Below are 20776 nucleotides of genomic sequence, written 5' to 3' on the forward strand. Positions count from 1 at the left end.
GAATTTTTAATCTCATTTTTTGCGTTGTTCATCCTTGTTTGTTTGCTCTTTAGTTCCTCTTGGTCCTTGTTAAATGTTTCTTACATTTTCTCCATTTTATTTCCAATATTTTGGATCATCTTTACTTTCATTACAGTGAATTGTTTTTCAGGTAGACTGCCTATTTCCCCTTCATTTGTTTGGTCTGGTGCGTTTCTGCCTTTGTCCTTCACCTGCTGCATATTTCTTTGCCTTCTCGTTTTGTTTAAGGTCTCCTTTTCTCAGACTGCAGGTTCATAGTTCCTGTCGTTTTAGGTGTGTGCCCCCAGTGGGTGAGATTGGTTCAGTGGGTTGTGTAGGCTTCCTGGTGGAGGGGACTGGTGTCTGTGTTCTGGTGGATGAGGCTGGATCATGTCTTTCTGGTGGGCAGGGCCACATCTGGTGGTGTGTTTTGGAGTGTCTGTGAACTTACTATAATTTTAGGCTGCCTCTCTGCTAATGGGTGGGGTTGTGTTCCTGTCTTGCTAGTTGTTTGGCATGGGGCGTCCAGCACTGGAGCTTGCTGGCTGTTGGGTGGAGATGGGTCTTAGTTTTGCAACAGAGATCTCTGGGAGAGCTCTTGCCGATTGATATTACATGGGGCCAGGAGGTCTCTGGTGGTCCAATGTCCTGAACTCAGCTCTCCTACCTCAGAGGCTCAGGCCTGACACCAGGCCAGAGCACCAAGACCCTGTCAGCCACATGGCTGCTAGTTTCGGAGGGTCTCCTGCAGAGGCCGGGGGCAGCTGTGGCTCACTGCGGGGACAAGGACACTGGCAGCAGAAGTTCTGGGAAGTACTCCTTGGCATGAGCCCTCCTGAAGTCTGCCATTATCCCCACCAAAATGCCTGCAGGCTCCAGTGCTGTACACCTTTTTAATAGTAATTCGTTTACTCTCATTTTAGAAGAATCGGGGAAGGAAGCAAATGGGTGTTAAGTCCACTTTGCTTAACTGGAAATTCTAACCTTATCCATTTTAAGCAAGCTAAACTTAATGAAATTATAATGACATCATCTGTAATTATATATTTGATATAAAGAAATAATGCTTTGCAAGGTAAACCATTTTCTTAGTAATGATGCTAAAGATGTAAATAAATCTGTCCTCCTAAATACAAGAGTTGCTTTAGATACTCAGAAAGGAAAAGACTTTTTTAAAAGATGTTTCCTAATGATATATACTTTATCCTGAAATACTAATAAACATTGTTAAAACACATTTATATTACTCTCTTCCCCAAAAAATGTGAGATCCAAAAAACATGAATAGGGCTTCCCTGGTGGCGCAGTGGTTTAGAGTCTGCCTGCCAATGCAGGGGACAGGGGTTTGAGCCCTGGTCTGGGAAGATCCCACATGCCGCAGAGCAACTGGGCCCATGAGCCACAACTACTGAGCCTGCGCGTCTGGAGCCTGTGCTCTGCAACAGGAGAGGCTGCAATAGTGAGAGGCCAGTGCACCACGATGAAGAGTGGCCCCTGCTCGCCGCAACTAGAGAAAGCCCTCGCACAGAAACGAAGACCCAACACAGCTAAAAATAAATAAATAAATAAATTTATTTATTTATTTATTTTTTAAAAAATGAATATAATTGTACCTCTTAGTTGTATGTTTGAAATATTACTTTATGTTTGAAATATTACTTTAATATCAAATAGAAATGCATTTACCACTAGCAAGCCTGCAAATATTTATGAATATAAATCAGTTATTATGAATAATCCCAGGAAAAAAATGGAACATTTGTGTATCTTAAGAAGAAACAGATATTAGGCCAATAAAATTAATGTTCAAAGCAGAAAATGTAACTCAAGTTGAAAAAACATAAGCAGAGTTAACTAAAAGAAATTACTATACACTAGCCAATTTTTCATTACGTATAAAGAAAATAATCCAATTCCAGATGGAATCTAGGCTCTAACCTTTGCTAGTACTTATTTATATTGTTGTAACTTATATTTTAAAAATATTGAAATTAATCCAGAGCTTATTTACCCCCAATGTGTAAGGTATTCTTCAAAGACCACAGGTGCAGTTCAGTCAAGCAGAAAGACATCTGATGGCAGAAGGAATCTCTGTCCTGTTTAAAAAAATAATTAAGAAGAGGTGCCAATTAATTATCTTCTATTGCCAATAAAACCAAGATCCCTTAGAAATAATAAAAAGAATCACTTGCCACTACTGATATTTGAGATACGGTTCATTAGAATAAACACACTTTAATGTATCCTTAGTTAACCACCCAGAAATGAACTCTAGAAAAAGGAAAAAAGCACTTCTTTTCCTAGATTTAGTATGTCATAGCATTGAGAAATGTAGTAAGAAGAATATATATATTTGGGTTTCCAATAATATACGTTTGATTTCTAATTAGAAATTAGAATTATTTAGCATTATAATTTATAATTATTTAGCATTTAAGCATTTTTAAAAAATATTTTTAAGGAAAAGAAACATCTGTTATGTAGTTAGTAAGTACAAACACATTTTGTGGTCTATCTTTAATATACAAAGCAAATATTTACAATCTCCCACATACTAAAAGGCTAATTAAAGTGGAATTTTCAAGGTAAATGATATATAGTTATTATTATAGGAAACATATTTACTTAGAAGTAAACTGTGTGAAACCACATTAGCATTCAGATTAGTTTGTTAATCTGCATGTTGTGATAGATCCAGATAGTCTACTCTACCTGCGTTAAAAAAAAGAGATAGCAATAATGTACATCTTATATTTTCTCCTAGTTTTAACAGCAGGGGCTAGTGATGGATATTATTAACACTTTATTATTTCCAACAAACTTCTGAATAACAAAAAATGCTTGAAAAATATTTTAAGACATCTTTCATATAGAGGAAAAAGCCTTCAGCTTCTTTAACATTTGGAGTGACTAAAAATATTTTCCCATACTATTCATATGGGTGATAATCCAAAATAATTTTAGACATAACACAAACGTTGTTGGTCCTTCCTTCACCTTTACATTTGACCTCAATGCACTTACCATCATCAAGAATCAGATGCATGTTCAACTAATGAGACACAGTGTACTAATTATTGAAATGGCAGAGTGAACAATTTCACAGCATAAAAGAAGGGCTCAACCCTGCTTGGAATAGCAGTGCTCTGAGAAAGCTACAGACAAGTTGTAAAATGTCAGTAGGACCTCAGAGAAGCATAGGAATTAAATGATGAACATAGAACGTAAGCAGGACTGGTAGCCCTTCACATTAATGTACTCAGAGTGGTGGTATCCAGACAAAGTGGGATCCACACCCAGCAAAAGTAGACACGGCGGCAGCAATAACGAGTTGATGGAGCAGGTCTAGCAAGTGAGGCAAGTGAGAAGGAAATGGCCAGTGTCCATTAGTAAATGATTCGACTTATTTATGAACACATGTGACGACTCCTGCAGGCTCCCCAAAATATGTGTGATTAAGGAGGAGGCTTTGCAGGGTCATGCATTAGCAGGCAGGCAAAAGATAGTCAAATGTGGGTTATTCATCCTTCTTTTCCTCTGAACTTCAAATATCTGCTAATAAGACAATATAAAGTTAAAAAGAATTAATGGAGTAAATTTTTTAACATTTGTAAAAATCTATAATTACTAGATGGACATGGTGGGAGGGGACCAAATCAATAACCTTTTTAGTCCTCAAAATGTCTTGCCATCTTTTACACTCTGCAGGTTTTTGAAAGACGCAGACCTCTGAAGGCCTTGCATCTTACTCAAGAATGCCACCAGTTAAAAACAATGCTGTAATTTCCTTGTTTGAAAAATCTGCCCGAAGGAAGCAGTCAAGACTGAGCTCATATTATTCAAATATTGTATTAATGCATAAATAGTTGTTTTGAAGGAAGAAAGAAAAGAATTTCAGTAGAATTCTGGATTCTGCATTTTGGGAGGGGGCATGGGCAGGGATTAAAAAGGTAGTGAAATAGAGAGTACCTACCAAAGTGAAGAAATATTGCCCCACTCAGTGCCCTTGTGCATTTCTCTGGGGATAAAACCCAATACACATGACTTAGAACTAGACCAAAACTAGTTACACAGCGCAAAAATGAATAAAAGAATGAATGACTAAAAAATACAGCAAATTTTAATATTGAATAGGAAAAATAATTAGCCAAATGAAAAGAACAGCAGAAGGGAAAATCTAAACAAAAAATTGCCCTTAATTTAATTTTCATTTAAAATATCTTTTTAACTTTTTCAATTTTCTGTTTAATTTTATAAGGCAGTTGATGACAGTCTCAGATGTGTCAGAAGGCCATTCTAAATCCAAATGTCCAGTCTCCGTGACAAAATAAGGAGCATGATTTAAACTGAGCTTGATGTAAATCTTGATTGTTCTCTTGTAGGGGGGAGAATCTATGATAGCCCAAATTTTGAGCACAGAGAAATGGGAGGATCTTAGCCTTTCTCACTTTCTAGTTACACCCTCGAAAGCTTTGAAGTCTTCCTTCCAAAACAGATTACATTATAATAAATATTTATTTGCCTTAAGATTGTTACCATATAGGTAAATTTTAAGAAAGTATCACGGAAAATAGAAACCATTGCACTAAGATGCTGTGACTTTTTTATACTTTTGATAACATTATTTTGGAAAATAAAAACTTTTAGAGGTAAAGATTACGTGCCACTAAATAAATCTTCAGAATATTTGTCTTCCCTGGTTTCTGAAGTCAGCTATTTTGACTGCTTTAGAAAGGAGAGGAAGCCTGAGGGCAAATAAAACCCTAATGTCAAACATGATGGGATAGAAAAATTAACTAAGAGAAGAAGACATTGCTGTAGTTTAATAAAGATTAATGATACCATGGTGCCAATGAGACATTTAAAATGAAATGTGTATTAGCAAAATACCTCAAAGAGCCTAAGGAAATATTTCTTGGGCATAAAGTTAGAACATATAGTTGCTATTTATTATCAATAGACTTTCTGAGGATTATCTATTTACCAATTTAAAATGTACAAAATTAAAGACAACTAAATAGCACAAATTTAAAAGAAACCACTAGTTGTATTAGGTGTTCTAGTCATCATTAGGTAATTTCAAAATTACCTAAAATACAGTGTATTCCCCCACAATCCCTTGTCTAATGCTATCTACACAGAATTACATTAATTATCTGTTAAGATATGCATGAACATATTTAATCAATGTCACATTATCAGAAATAAAGATTTTTGAAATATTCAACACTAAATCAAACAATCATGCAATGATAAAGTTTGTGTAAAAGGGCAGAGGACTCTCAAAGAGACCTCAAGCTTAGATTGAACATACTCTAACAAAAGACTAGATTAGTAGGTACACTGGGTCATTTGTACCTCAGAGAGTCCTATGATATCTAATTATTAATTAAATATCACAAATACTTTGAGCACTTTAGGTGTTTGACATTTTACTGAGTCACAGATACAGGATATATAAATCAGGGTCTCTACTATCAAATAGCTAAAATCTAGTATAGCAGATAAAATAATCACAAAACCAATATGAAGTTTGTGATAAGTGCAAATTTAGCAACATAAACAAAGGGCTGTGGGTGTTCAGATGTTCTAGTTTGATAATAAAGAAATTCTCTTATAAAGTAGAGGACACTAAAGAATTCTTAGATTTTGATAAAGGGAGAGAGAGAAAAAGGAGGAAACAATATACAAAAACATAAATTAGACAGAAAGATGCAAGGCATATTTAAGAGGTAGTAAGCAATTGGTTTGGTGCACAAATAGAAGAGATATATCAGGGCCATACTAAGTAAGTCTTTAAATGCCAAACTTAGGACTTTATATCTTGTTAGGTGGCTACGGAGAAATTATGAATAGTTTCTGATCTGGTAAGGTATTTTAGAAACGGTAATCAACAGATCAGAATTGTTGTTGGAAGATTAACTTTGTGGATGGGAATATTGGAGGGATTTTTTTATACAAGTGACCTGTTAGAAAGGTAATAAAGTAACAGGCAACACCAATATTTAGCAACAAGGATTTGAATTGGGATGGTGGAAGTTGGAATGTAAAAAAAGAATCAGATTCATTTGAATAAAGTATCAAAGGCATATGGGAACTGATGAATTGTGGAAGTAAGGAAGGAGGAAGAATCCGGAGTGACCACCATGAGATAGGGATCTGGTTACTGTACAGACATGACCCTTGCCTTGAACATGGCTCTAGTGAGCTGACATGCCTCCATCATCATATGCCAGTAAAAGAGTACCAGCGCATTCACGACGACTAACTCAACTACTCAACCAACAACCTCAATTTTCCTAGCCACTGACCTGGCCACTCGGTCTCCTGCTATACTTTAGTCTTGCCTTTCAGTTTGTAATCTGGCTCTTCCTCTTCCTTAGACTGTGATTCAGCTTCTTCACCCTGGCAAAGGACTCAAATACCACTGTTCTGGCCACACCTGGTTCCCAGAAACCCCTTACCCAGACCTGTTCCCACCTGGTTTATCCTAGTTTCAAGGGCAGGACTTGGATTGAAACATACATAGAAACAGGTCAGTCTAGAAGAGGAGCAAGTTTTGTTGTCAATAAACTGAATTTCAGACACAGTGGGAGTTTAAGTTATAAGGGTTGATATGAGTAGAAATGTCTAGCTGATAGCTAGAAATATAGAAAGGGGGTCTGGACTATATAAAAACTATTTTGGAATTTTCTAAATAGAAAGTAAAGCTAAAGCTACTGAAAAAGATCCCAGAAGAAAAATAAAGTCAAAGATAGATATTTCGGTAATTCTCCAACAAGGAGACAATGGAAAAGGCAGATTAAGCCAATATAGTGCCAGAAAAGGCATGGAGGAGAAAATGGTGTGTGTTTTTAAGTGGTTATATAGTGATCAAACTTGTTGTTTCTGAATTTTAATATAGAGATGACCTCAGCAATGGTTTAATGAGAAGTAGAGTTTTATCAAGGACACAAAGATTAAGTCTTCTAAAGAAGGTGTGATTCTATTGCTCTAAATGCTGGGCTCTGAGCCCAAATGCCTTAATTCTAACCATGCTGTAACAAACTTACCCCGAATCATTCAACCTCTCTGCCTCAATTTCCCCACCAACAAAAACAGGGATAATGACATTGACCTACATTTCTAAGACTGCTGTAAGGATTAATTAATTCTGTATAATGTTCTGAAGATGAAAAGCGCTGAATATGATTAGTGGGCATTATATAACTAATTGCCTATAACACTGAAAATGTTATTCTTAAATTTTACTCAAACAATAGTTATCAAATAAATGTTCTAGCTTCCTTAGTGACATTTATCTTCAAATGTTATTAAATTATTATTTTAAATATATCTAGATCTTTTCTATGCTATATCATGTTATCTCATAGCACATAAAGATCTAGATCACTTCAGAAGTCTAGAACACCTTTTCACCTAACACCTAAATATTAAATGTAAATATTCAGAACATATTTATCTGATAATGAGCACCCACCATAATTAGTCAATAAATGCTAAAAGGTAATAAAGACTTCAACTTACAAAACTTTAGATTTAACAAATAACACTAAGCAATGAAATGGTAGGAGCGAAATGCAAAAGCACAAAGCAGTGTGTTAAAAATACCATCTATCATGTCCTTATTTTTAAAACAGCTATAGAACCTAAAAGCATACAAAAAATGAAGAGAGAAACTTCAAAATCTATTAGACAATCTGTCTGGTCTTTTGTGTCCTCTTGGGTTTTAAAATTATAATAGTAATACATGCTTATTGTTTTAAAAAATGCAAACAATACTGAAGTATTTGATGTTAAAACAAATGTGTCCCCTTCCCAGAGGCCCTCCCCACTCTGAAGGGAGCCACTACACAACATGGCAGGTGGCCTTCCAGAACTTCTTGAGATACTTACAGTATGTCCACACCCACAATGACTTGTTTTGTATTTTAGTAAAGACAGGATTTTACTCAACAATTTGCTTTTTTTTCACTGAATACCACAGCATGGATATCCTTGTTAGCATATAAAGATTTACCTCATTGTTTTTAATAGCTACCAGATGTTCCATTGTATACCGATCATAATTTACTTAACCATTCCCTTAATGAACACAATTGTTTCTTCTTTTCATCTTACAAATAATAATACTATGAAAATATACATGCACACCTTACATTTTAACAGGTACTGCCAAACAGGCTGCCAAGATGACAGTACCAATTTACATTTCCACCAATAACATGACTACCCTTTTCCCTATTTCCTCAACAACAAGGAATATTAACAAAGTTTTAAATTTTTGCCAATCTGGTAGGTGAAAAATGGATTCTCATAGTTTTAAGTTTCATTTTTCCATTCATTAAAGGAATCAAACATCATTTCATGTATTTTTTTTTTAACAATCTTGTTTCTTCTATAAATTACCTGTTCCTAGCTTTTACCCATCTTTCTACTGAGTTCTCTGTCCCATTCTCTGTGCATTAATATTAAACCTTGGTTATATACATTAGACATATTTAATTCTCTTAAAAATTTTTCATCAACTTTGTACATGAAGAAAATAAGAGAACACAGAATTCACATTTTTTTAAAATTGGGCATAACACCCCAGAAAACTCTCTGAACTCAATTCAGCTAGGGCTGTGCAGTGTCATGGCCAGGGTGATTCTTCATAGCTGCTAACAATTGGTCAGGTGATGTTATTTCTAGATGATGCAAATGGCAATAGATTCCCGTTTCAAGAGAAACTGTGCATCATACTTTCTTAAAGAGGTTAGAAGAAATTCTATGCCTAGAAAGAATAGTAGGATTCTCCTCATTTTCCCAAAATAAATTATGGCAAAAATCTTTATAAATCTCCTGTTATACTTAAATTTGGAAAATATTTCTCTAGAGCATTGTTCAAACTGTTTAATTCACTTAGGTAAATAGATCATGTCAATTTAACATTTTCTGTACTGTAAGCAGTTTTGACATTTGGACAGTTCATCAATGGCTTCCTCATTGTGGCCTGCTTCCTCCTCTTCTTTCTACTCATTACATGCAACAAATTAAATTTCACTAATATTTAAAGATCAGTGTTGACCTTTGCATAGCCATTTTCTAGGTTCCTGTTAATACAAACATCTTGTTTGCTGATGCTCATTTCAAATATTTTGCTGCACACAATTTTCCATTATTCCAAAGAGACCTGTATCTAGTTGAAGTGCATTTCTTCCACGATTTGCAAAATAATCACAATGGCTTATATCAGGCATTTTAGGGAAAAAAGTATGCTTGCATAAGCAAATAATAACAACAACCATAAAATAATCTTTGCTCACCACCACCTCCAACATATGTACCCACTTTCTGATCTTCAAAAATATGGACTTATTCTTCTTTTAAGGATACATCTCAACTACAACACTACAAAGACAGGGAAAACAGAAATGTGAGAAATGTGATCATGATAAGTAATTCTAGATTGTAGTTCCATAAATATAGTTTTATGCTACATTTGAATATATAGAAAGAAATGCAACTTTGAAGAGAAAATACACTGAATTTCAAGAATAATTCCTACAAAGATGAGTTAAAGACAAGAGAACACTGAAATGCTCTTATCTAAACCAATGTTAACTGCCGAAATAATTTGTCAGTTTAGAGTTACTGTTTTAAAAAGCGTATAAATCAAACACTATTGCAAAGTGAGCAAGAATGAAAAAAGAGATCCTTTCTCTTCAAACAGGAAAGACAGTGAAAAATCCTGAAGTGGCCCGCAGCTATATCACCTTAACCTTGTCAGATTTCACTTGTCAACACTTTGATGACAGATTGCCACCCGCTCCTCTAAAAAACAAATCCTAGTAACTGATGAAAGAGATGGCTTCTTATAAAAAGTGGAATATTATCTCATGCAACTTGATAGCTATATACTTTAAAATCTTTTCTTTTTCCCCCAAAGAGACTTGAAAAACATTTTCTGTGGCTTTTATGAAAACTGAGAAGCTAGAGAACCCTCCCAATGTGGGGAACTAAACGGTGATTTAAAATACCTACTAAATGCACTTTATATTCACTATTTCATTTAATTCTCACAGTAACTCCCTGAAATTGCATACTAAATTGTGTGTGTGTTTGTGTACACAAAAGTATTTTTATGAGCAGGAATAGCAGTTTTTCCAAGGAGTCCATTTACACACCCCTGTCTCCCATCAACTCTGATGAACTCTAAACCTCTTAATTTACAGATATGGAAACTGAGGTGTAGGGTGGTAAAGTAATTTGCACAAGTTCAGTCCGCTTGCTAGAACAGAACTAGAATTCCTGTCCATGATATCTGTGTGGTGCTCATTCTACTTTACCTCCCTTTGGCTAATGTTGTGCTAAATAGAGCCTTTTAGTTAAGCTTCTGCTTAAGCACCTGAGACAGGTGTCAATTTAGGCTTGTATAATTAATCCATGGTGAAAGATATACATAGATGGAAACTATTTTCTGGCCAAATTTACTTTATTTTTCTTAAGAAAGCCTTTGAGGGAAGTTACTTGAATGACTATTTAAGGATTATTTTTAATTAGTATATCAGTAGCTCATAAGTAAACTGATGTACCTAAAACATGATTATAATTGGTATTTCTTAGGCACTAAAGAATATTCACACTATTTGCTTAGCAAACTTCATAGATAATATAAAAATAAGCTCCAACATGAACTAGTAATGCTTTATGGATGAGTGCTAAATAAACTAACATCTTCTTTATAAGTTACTATAATTATATCAGAGAAGCTTTATTTCTACTTTGACTTCCCTTATTTGGTAGCAGCTCTCACTAAGTTGTCAGGCCCTCACTCTCTATGACAAGTTCTTAATAAAATGTAAACAAGCCCTAAATGCTCACAGTTTATAAGAGTTTTGTGGTGAATCTTTTCATATTGTGATTGGATCTTCCTTCATACTCTTTCTTCTCTGATTGGTTATTTTTCACCTTTAGTAATAGTGTATCACAGCATTATTACTTATATAATATTTTTAGTATTTTGTTTCACTGGTTGAATGGAGAACCAAAGTAGTTCATTCACGAAAGAACAGCCTTTTCTTATTGAAATGAAGGCCTGTGAATAACCGCCAAAGTCCCCTGAGAGGGGATCAATTTCACCTTAACATATTTAACATAGGCATATATCATCAGGGCTTAAATGTTAATAATCCTTTAATGCAGTAGGAAATTTTTACCTGATATTTAAAAATCAGTAGAATAAAAAAAAAAAAACAGAAGATTCTAGATCACGGTCATGTTTTGCCCTAAAACCCGAACAAATCATGGATTAATAAAAAATGTTTCCTATGCTTTTAAAACTATACTATATATTTTAAGTTATAAGAGAGTAAATGGGATAATTATTTGAAAATATGTGGCAAACAATAATTATTCAATAAATGTCAGTTTCCTTTTTCTGAATATTCAGTATCCCTAGATTCTGTTTTCAATAATACCTAGGGAAAAATATTTTAATTATTTTAGCATTTATCCTTTCATCTTCTGATTTTTAGTTTGGTTCAACCCACATTTGTGAAGCATCTACTAAGTGCCAACCAGGGGACCAGGCACCATGCTAGGCATTCAGAATATGAAGGAAAAAATACAAGTACCTGCACTTGAGGAGGGCACAACTTAGTGAGGGATGGGGGTAGTGGGAGGATAAAAACAATGAATACGATTACATCAGAGAATGGCAAATAAAATAGAACCTTGTCAAAGGAAGAAAGTACAGGAAAGCAAATTGTTAATTGAGGCATCTAATACAATCTCAATCACAAAAATAGAAATTATATATCCAATTTCATAACCTAAGACCTCTTCAAAGAAAATGAATGACTAGCATATAACCCAGTCACATGAACATAGTGTACTTCCTCAATTCCAGCATCACCATAATTCACATTTGATGGTTTCTGAAATGGTATGTATCTTGTAATCAATGTTTCTATTTAATATAGTGTTGCTTTGATATTTCTCTATCAAAACATTCTTGCTGGGAAGGGAGATCAAAATGGCAGAGTAGGAGGACATGGAACTCACCTCCTACCACACACACATCGAAAATACATCTATGTGTGGAATAATTCTCACTGAAACTACAGATATGCAGAAAAGACTTTTGTACAACCAAGGCTATAAGAAGGAGCCACACAGAATCAGGTAGGAAGGGAAGAGGAGTGATCAGCTTGGGACCTGTGCCCCTGGGAGGGAACACAGAAGACGGTGGAATGTAACAGCCAGATCCTCCCTCAGGAGTGAGTGGTTTGAGCCACATATTGGGTACCCCAGCTCTGGGATCTGACACCAGGAAGGTGAATCCCTTTGGCTGGAGGTTGGAGGGCTGGTGGGACTAACAGGAAGTCTGTAAGAAACCTAGAATCTGCTTGTAAAAAGTATGCATACAAAAGTATGTTTTGCTTACTCCCAAAACAATGTGGGGGAAAAAAAACCAGATTAAAACTGCACGAGATTCTGGCCAGTTTCCCACAACCACTCCAGTGCACAACCCAGCCTGAGCCCAGTGCCCACTCCGTCTAGCTTGCTTGGCTCCACACAGGAGTGAGGGCTGCCACAACCAAGGAGAGTGTTCAGTTCTGAGGGACAGTGCCAGCTCAGACCCCGCTAGCATCTGAACTGGGTGGGGGCAGCCATTACTGGCTTTCAGAGGCAGCGAGCACATCAGAGGTGGTCCCAGACTCTGACTGCAGCCAGGGCCACCACAGCCCAGGCCCAGACCTATACTGAGCACCCATAACTGCTCTGTTGGCTCTGAGATGCAGCTCCACACTCGGGCAAGGGTACTGGAGCTGGAAGCGGGGAGAGAACACACTCCCTGACCCTCAGGGCAACTTGGGACCTGTCCCTGTCCCCAATAGGGTGGTGTTGGCCACTGAACAGAGGAGAAGCCCCAGGTCACATCTGGCTCCAGCCCCACCTCCTACCAAGGTTATAGCTGCCACTACACCCTGAGGAAAGACATGACTTGTGCACACATCAAATCTAGCTCTCCTACCAAAGCCACTGGGCACACAGAGATTATATAACGATGCTCCCACAGAAGGACATGCCTTCAAGACCTCAATAAGTAACTGTTTTACCTAAATTCATAGAGACAAAGAAAATTAAGCAAAATGAGAAGAGAGGAACTGGTTTACTTGACAGAGCAAGAGAAAACACATGAAAAAAATGAAAAAAAAATTTACCAGATAAAAGAATCCAAATCGGGCTTCCCTGGTGGCGCAGTGGTTAAGAATCCGCCTGCCAATGCAGGGGACACAGGTTCAAGCCCTGGTCCAGGAAGATCCCACATGCTGCAGAGTAACTAAGCCCATGCCCCACAAATACTGAGCCTACACTCTAGAGCCCACGAGCCACAACTACAGAGCCTGTGAGACACAACTATGGAGCCCACATGCCTAGAGCCTCTGCTCTGCAACAACAGAAAACACTGCAACAAGAAGCACATGCACCACAATAAAGTGCAGCCCCTGCTCACTGCAACTAGAGAAATCCCGCACACAGCAACGAAGACACAACGTAGCCAAAAATGAATAAATAAAATGAATAAATTGAATAAAATGAATAAATAAAATGAATAATTTTTTTTAAAAAAAGAAGAAAAAAAGAATCCAAGTCATTAGTAATAATGACTAACTGAATCGGGAAAAGAATAGATGAACACAGTGATAATTTAAAGAAGGATATAGAAAATATATTTTTTTAATAGAACTGAAACACAGTAGCTGAAATGAAAACCACATTAGACAGAATGAACAACAGTCTAGGTGATACAGAAGAATGCATAAGTGATCTGGAAAGTAGAATAATGGAAATCACGCAGTCAGAACAGCGAAAAGAAAAACAAAAAAATGGAACAGTTTAAGAAACCTCTGGAACAACATCACGTGTACAAATATCCACATTTAGGGGTCTCAGAAGGCAAAGGGAGAAAGAAAGAGATTGAAAATGTATTTAATGAAATAATTAAGAATTCCCAAATCCGAAGAAGGAAACAGATATCCAGACACAGTAAGCACAAAAGGTCCCAAACAAGATGAACGCAAACAGACCCTACCAAGACATACCATAATTAAGATGGCAAAAGTTAAAGATAACAAGAGAATTCTCTTTATCTTTAAAGAGAGAAGCTGGGAAGAGAAAAACAAAGAGTCATATACATGGGAACCTCCATAGGCTATCAGTTGATTTTTCTCAAAAAAAAAAAAAAAAAATTTGCAGGCCAGAAGGGAGTGACACAATATATTCAGAGAGTTTAAAGGGAAAAATTTGCAACCTATGACACTCTACTCAGATATATTATCATTTATAATTGAAGGAAAGATAAAGAAGTTCTCAGACAAGCAAAAATTAAAAGATTTCATCAATACTAATCCTACCCTAAAAGAAATTTTAAAGTGTCTTCTCTATGTAGAAAAGAAAAGGCTACAACAAGAAATATCTATAGGAAAGGAAAAACCCACTAGTAAAAGAAAATATATAGTACAGGCTGAGGATCAACCACTTAAGTAAGCTAGTATAAAAAGTAAAACACCAGGGCTTCCCTGGTGGCGCAGTGGTTGAGAGTCCGCCTGCCGATGCAGGGGACACGGGTTCATGCCCCAGTTCGGGAAGATCCCACATGCCACGGAGCAGCTGGGCCCGTAAGCCATGGCCGCTGAGCCTGTGCGTCCGGAGCCTGTGCTCCACAACGGGAGAGGCCACAACAGTGAGAGGCCCGCATACCGCAAAAAAAAAAAAGTAAAACACCAAAAATTTTAAAATCAACTATAACTACAACAAATAGTAAAGAGATATATATGAAAATGTAAACTAGGATATCAAAAACACAAGATGTGGGGGAGAAAAGTAAAAAAAGGTAGATTTTAAGAACATGTTTGAACTTAAGTGACTACTAGTCTAAAACAAGTAGATATAGTGCAACATACAGGAAACTCATGGTAACCACAAATCAAAAACCTACAATAGACACACAAAAACAAGAGAGAAAGGAACACAAACATACCACTAAAGAAAATCATCAAACCACAAAGGAAGAAACTAAAAGAAGAAAAGAACAGAGAAAGAGCTACAAAAATCAAAAAAAGTAACAAAATGGTAATAAGTACATAGCTATTAATAATCACTTTACATGTCAATGGAGGGGCTTTCCTGGAGGCACAGTGGTTGAGAGTCTGCCTCCTGATGCAGGGGACACGGGTTCATGCCCCAGTCCAGGAAGATCCCACATGCCGCGCAGCGGCTGGGCCCGTGAGCCATGGCGGCTGAGCCTGTGCGTCCGGAGCCTGTGCTCCGCAACGGGAGAGGCCACAACAGTGAGAGGCCCGTGTACTGAAAAAAAAAATGTCAATGGACTAAATGCTCAAATCAAAAGACAGGGTAGCTGACTGGATAAAAAAAAAACAAGACCCATTTGTATGCTGTATACAAGAGACTCACATTAGACCTAAAGACACACACAGACTGAAAGTTAAGAGTTGTAAAAAGATATTTCATGTAAATGGAAAGGAAAAGAAACCAGGGGCAACAATGCTCGTTATCAGACAACATAAGCACCTAATACAGGAGCACCTAAATATATAAAACAAATATTAACAGACATAAAAGGAGAAATTGACAATAATATAATAATAGCAGGGGTCTTTAACACTCTACTGACATCAATGGATGGTCACCCAGACAGAAAACCAATAAGGAAACAGTGGTCTTAAATGGCACAATAGATCAGTTGGACTTAATAGATATCTACGGGACATTCCATCCAAAAGCAGCAAAATACACATTTTTTCAAGTGCACATGGAACATTCTCCACAACAGATCAGATGCTGGGCCACAAAACAAGTCTCAGCAAATTCAAGAGGATAGAAATTATATCAAGCGTTTTTTTCTGACCACAACAGTGTGAAACTAGAAATCAATTACAGTAAGAAAAATGGGAAAAACACAAACATGGTGACTAAACAACATGCTACTAAAAAAACAATGCATCAATGAAAAAATCAAAAAGTAACTCAGTAAATACCTCAAGACAATGAAAAGGGAAACACAACTTTCCAAAATCTATAGGATGCAGCAAAAGCAGTTCTAAGAGGGAAGTTTATAGAGATATAGGCCTACCTCAAGAAACAAGAAAAATCTCAAATTAACAACATAACCTACCATCTAAAGGAATTAGAAAAAAGAACAAACAAAGCCCAAAGTCAGCAGAAAGAAGGAAATAATAAAGTCAGAGAGGAAGTAAATAAAATAGAGCCCCCCCCCAAAAAAAGAAACAATCAATTAAACCAAGAGATGGCTTTTTGAAAAGATACACAAAATTGATAAACCTTTAGCCAGGTTGATTAAGAAAAAAATGAAAGAGAATGCAAATAAACAAAATAAGAAATGAAAGAAGGGACATAAAAACTGATACCACAGATATACAAAAAACCATAAGAGAATACGATGAACAGTTACATGCCAATAAATTGGACAACCTAGAAGAAATGGACAAATTTCTAGAAACACGCAACCTACTGAATCAGGAAGAAACAGACAATCTGAACAGATGGACCATGTGTAATGAAATCGAACTTGTAATTTAAAAAAAATGCCCAGCAAACAAAAATCCAGGACTGGACAGCTTCACGGGGAGTTCTACCAAACATATAAAGGTGAGCTAATACCTGTCATTCTCAAACTATTCTAAAAACTGAAGAGGAGAGAACATTCCCAAAGTCATTCTATGAGATTCACCATTACCCTGATACCAAAACCAGATGAACACTCCAGAAGAAATGACAGACTGACATCTCTGATAAATATAGATGCAAAAATCCTCAACAAAAAATGAGCAAACCAAATTCGACAATATATAAAAAAGATCATACACCATGATCAAGTGACATTTATTCCAGGGATATAAGGATGGTTTAAGATTTGCAAAATCAACCCATATGACAACACATTAATAAAAATGCAGGATGAAAATCGCATGATCATCTGAATAAGTGAAGAAAAAGCATTTGACAAAATTCAACATCCATTCATAGTAAGAACTCTCATTAAAGTTGGTATAGAGGAAACATATCTCAACATAATACAAACCATTTATGACAAACCCACAGCTAACATCATACTCAGTGGTGAAAAGCTGAAAGCTTTTCCTCTAAAATCATGAACAAGACAAGAATGCCCACTCTCGCCACTTCTATTTTACATAGTATTGGAAGTCCTGGCTCCACAAATGAAACAAGGAAAAGAAATAAAAAGCATCCAAACTGGAAGGAAAGAAGTAAAACTGTCACTATTTGCAGATGATATAATACTATATATACAGTCTCCACCAAAAATCTATTACAACTAATAAATGAATTCAATACAGTTTCAGGACACAAGATTAATACACTGAAATCTATGCATTTCTATACACTAATAATGAATCATCAGAAAGAGAAAGCAAGAAAATAATAATGTTTAAAATCACATCAAAAAGAATAAAATACTCTGGAATAAACTTACCCAAGAAGGTAAAAGACCTATACACTGAAAACATTGAAAAAGAAAACTGAAGATGATACCAGAAAAATGGAAAGATATCCCTTGTTCATGGATTGGAATTTATATTGTTAAAATGACCATACTGTCCAAAACAATCTACAGATTTAATGCAATATCTATCAAAATACCATGGGCATTTTTAACAAAACTAGAGCAAATGATTTTAAAATGTATATAGAATCACAAAAGAACCCAAATGACCAAAGCAATATTGCAAAAAAAGAAAAAAACTGAGGGTATCACATGCTCTGACTTCAGACTATACTACAAAGCTACAGTAATCAAAACAGTATGGTACTGTCAAAAAAAACCAGACACACAGATCAAAGGAACAGAATAGAGAGCAGAAAAATAACCCACACACCTATGGTCAGTTAATCTATAACAAAAGACTCAAGAATATACAAAAGGGATAAGACAGGCTCTTCAATAAGTGGTGCTGGGGAAACTGGACAGCTAAATGTAAAAGAATGAAATTAGAACATTTTCTCATATCACATACAAAAATAAACTTAAAATGGATTAAAGACCTAAATGTAAGACAAGAAACCATAAAACGCCTAGAAGAAAACATACACAGAACACTCTGACGTAAATCTTAGAAATTTTTTTTTGGATCTGCCTCCTAAGGCAAAGGAAACAATAGCAAAAATAAACAAATGAGACCTAATTAAACTTAAAAGCTCTTGCACAGCAAAGGAAACTCAACAAAACAAAAAGACAACCCACGGAATGGGAGAAAATATTCACAAATGATATGACCACTAGGGGATTAATATCCAAAATATATAAACAGGTCATACAATTCAATATAAACAAACAACACAGTTAACAATGGGCAGAAGACCTGAATAGACATTTTTCCAAAGAAACATACAGATGGACAACAAGCACACGAAAGGATGCTCAAAATCACTAATCATCAGAGAAATGCAAATTAAAACCACAATGAGATTACTATCTCAAACCTGTCGGAACGGCTATCATCAAAAAGTCTACAAATAACAAATGCTGGCAAGGATATGAAGAAAAGGGAACAACTGTACCCTCTTTCTGGGAATGTAAATTGGTGTAGCCACTAAGGAAAACAGTATGGAGGTCCCTCAAAAAACTAAAAATAGAACTACTATATGATCCAGTTATTCCATCCCTGGCTATGCATCTAAAAACTGAAAACACTAATACAGAAAGATACATGCACCCCAATGTTCATGGTAGCATTATTTACAACTGCCAAGATATGAAAGCCATATAAGCATCCATCAACAGATGAATGGATAAAGAAGATTCTGGTGTGTGTGTGTGTGTGTGTGTGTGTGTGTGTGTGTGTATATATGTACAATGTGTGTGTGTATATATCTATATATGTACAGTGTGTGTATATATTCAGCCATAAAAAAGAATGAAACCATTTATAACAATGTGGATGGACCTTAGATGGACCTAGAGAATAATATACTTAGTGAAGTAAGTCAGAGAAAGACAAATACTCTGTATAAACACTTATAGGTGGAATCTAATAAATAAAACAAATTAATATAACAAAACAGAAGCTGACTCACAGATACAGAGAACAAACTAATGGTTATTAGTGGGGAGAGGTGTGGGGTAGGGGCAAGACAGGGTAGGGAATTAAGAGATTCAAACTACTGTGTATAAATTAATAAAGCAAAAAGGATATGTCGTACAGTACAGGGAAATACAGTCATTATTATCATTTTGTAATACCTTTAAATGGAGTATAACCTATAACAATATTGAATCACTAATACAATATTATTAATCAACTATACCTCAATAAATATATAGTATTGCTTTTTCATCAGAATTCGATATTAAATCAATAGTACTTTATAATCAGTGGTAAATTAGAATCAAGGAAACATGGTATATGCCAATGCTTGAATGGTTTCTTTTGGTAGCATGACCAGCTCCAAGTGAGTTGGCAACATGCACAAAATCCAGCATAGAGGACCATCTCAATAAAGATGGGGGACTGAGCACATGTAGTTACCTTCACTTCCTTCCAAACCCACACTAAAATGACAATAAGGCAATAAAAAAGACAAACTCACAAGGCAAAAGGAATTAGAGGCAAGATAACAAAAAACAGATATTAACAAAATTTTAGAGAGAAAAAACCAGATGGTCACAAGTACTGACAAAAGATTCAAAAAAGTACAAAACCAAGAACCTACGGAGGATGGATGACTGAGAGCCAAAGATCACATGCATTAGAAGCTTAGAGAGGCTCAGAAACTGAAGGCACCAAGTACTTTTGATGGAGTGCCTGTGGTGAGGATTGATAACAAGAGAATTGTTTGGAATTCTATGTAAATAATACTTAGACTTCTAGGTGCTTTTCTCTTTAAGCATAGCTGGGGAATTTTCCCTCTCCACCACTGAAGAAAAATGGAAATTGACTCTATTGAAAGGTTGTATTAGAGCAACTTGTTAAGAAAAAAGGTAACTGAGAGTAGGAGAGCTATTCTGAATAGAGGGAGAAAAGGAACTCTTATAAATAAAAATATGAGAGTCATGTAAATAATTCAAAAGAAGACTTGAAAGAAACTGTTCAGGAAATCTCCCAGAAGCAAAAAACAATTGCATACTTACACACACACGCGCACGCACACACACACACACACACACAAACACACACACACACACACACACACACACACACACACGGAGTTTGGAGGATCAGTCAGACTGGTCCTCAGTCACATTACCTGACTAAGAGAGAGAAAAGAGACAATGAAAAGGAAGATATAATAGAAGAAAATTTCCCATAACTAAAGTACATGAGTTTCCAGGTTGAAAGAAATCACCAAGTACCCAACACAATGAATTTATAAAAGACTCAACCTCCAGGCATATCATTATGAAATCTCAAAACATAGGGGATAAATAAAAATCCTAAAAGTTTCCAGAGAAGAAAAAAAAAAACAACAAAACCAGGTCTCTCGAAAATGATGAAAGGAATCAAAATTCTCAACACCAACATTACGCTTTAAAAGACAACAGGGTAATGTACTCAATTTTTTCTTAATTTTATTTTTTTATAAACAGGTTCTTAATAGTCATATATTTAATACACATCAGTGTATACATGTCAATTCCAATCTCCCAATTCATCACATCACCACCCCCACTCCCCACCACTTTCCCCTCTTGGTGTCCATACGTTTGTTCTCTGCACCTGTGTCT

At 35.9% G+C, this 20776-nt stretch overlaps 1 protein-coding gene across 1 annotated transcript in view; it reads right to left on the reverse strand.

Moving 5' to 3' along the window:
* Positions 1-20776, reverse strand: part of WDPCP (WD repeat containing planar cell polarity effector) — a gene marked incomplete at its 3' end in the record, with an annotated part of 258646 nt that overhangs the window by 168083 nt on the left and 69787 nt on the right. Inside the window, exon 2 of the mRNA XM_082672747.1 lies at positions 2012-2096. Coding sequence (XP_082528873.1) covers positions 2012-2072 — 61 coding nt within the window. The 5' untranslated portion in view covers positions 2073-2096. The remainder of the gene's footprint in view (positions 1-2011; positions 2097-20776) is intronic.

Source organism: Grampus griseus (assembly GCF_964374135.1).
Source record: "Grampus griseus genome assembly, chromosome: 15".
Lineage (NCBI taxonomy): Eukaryota > Metazoa > Chordata > Mammalia > Artiodactyla > Delphinidae > Grampus > Grampus griseus.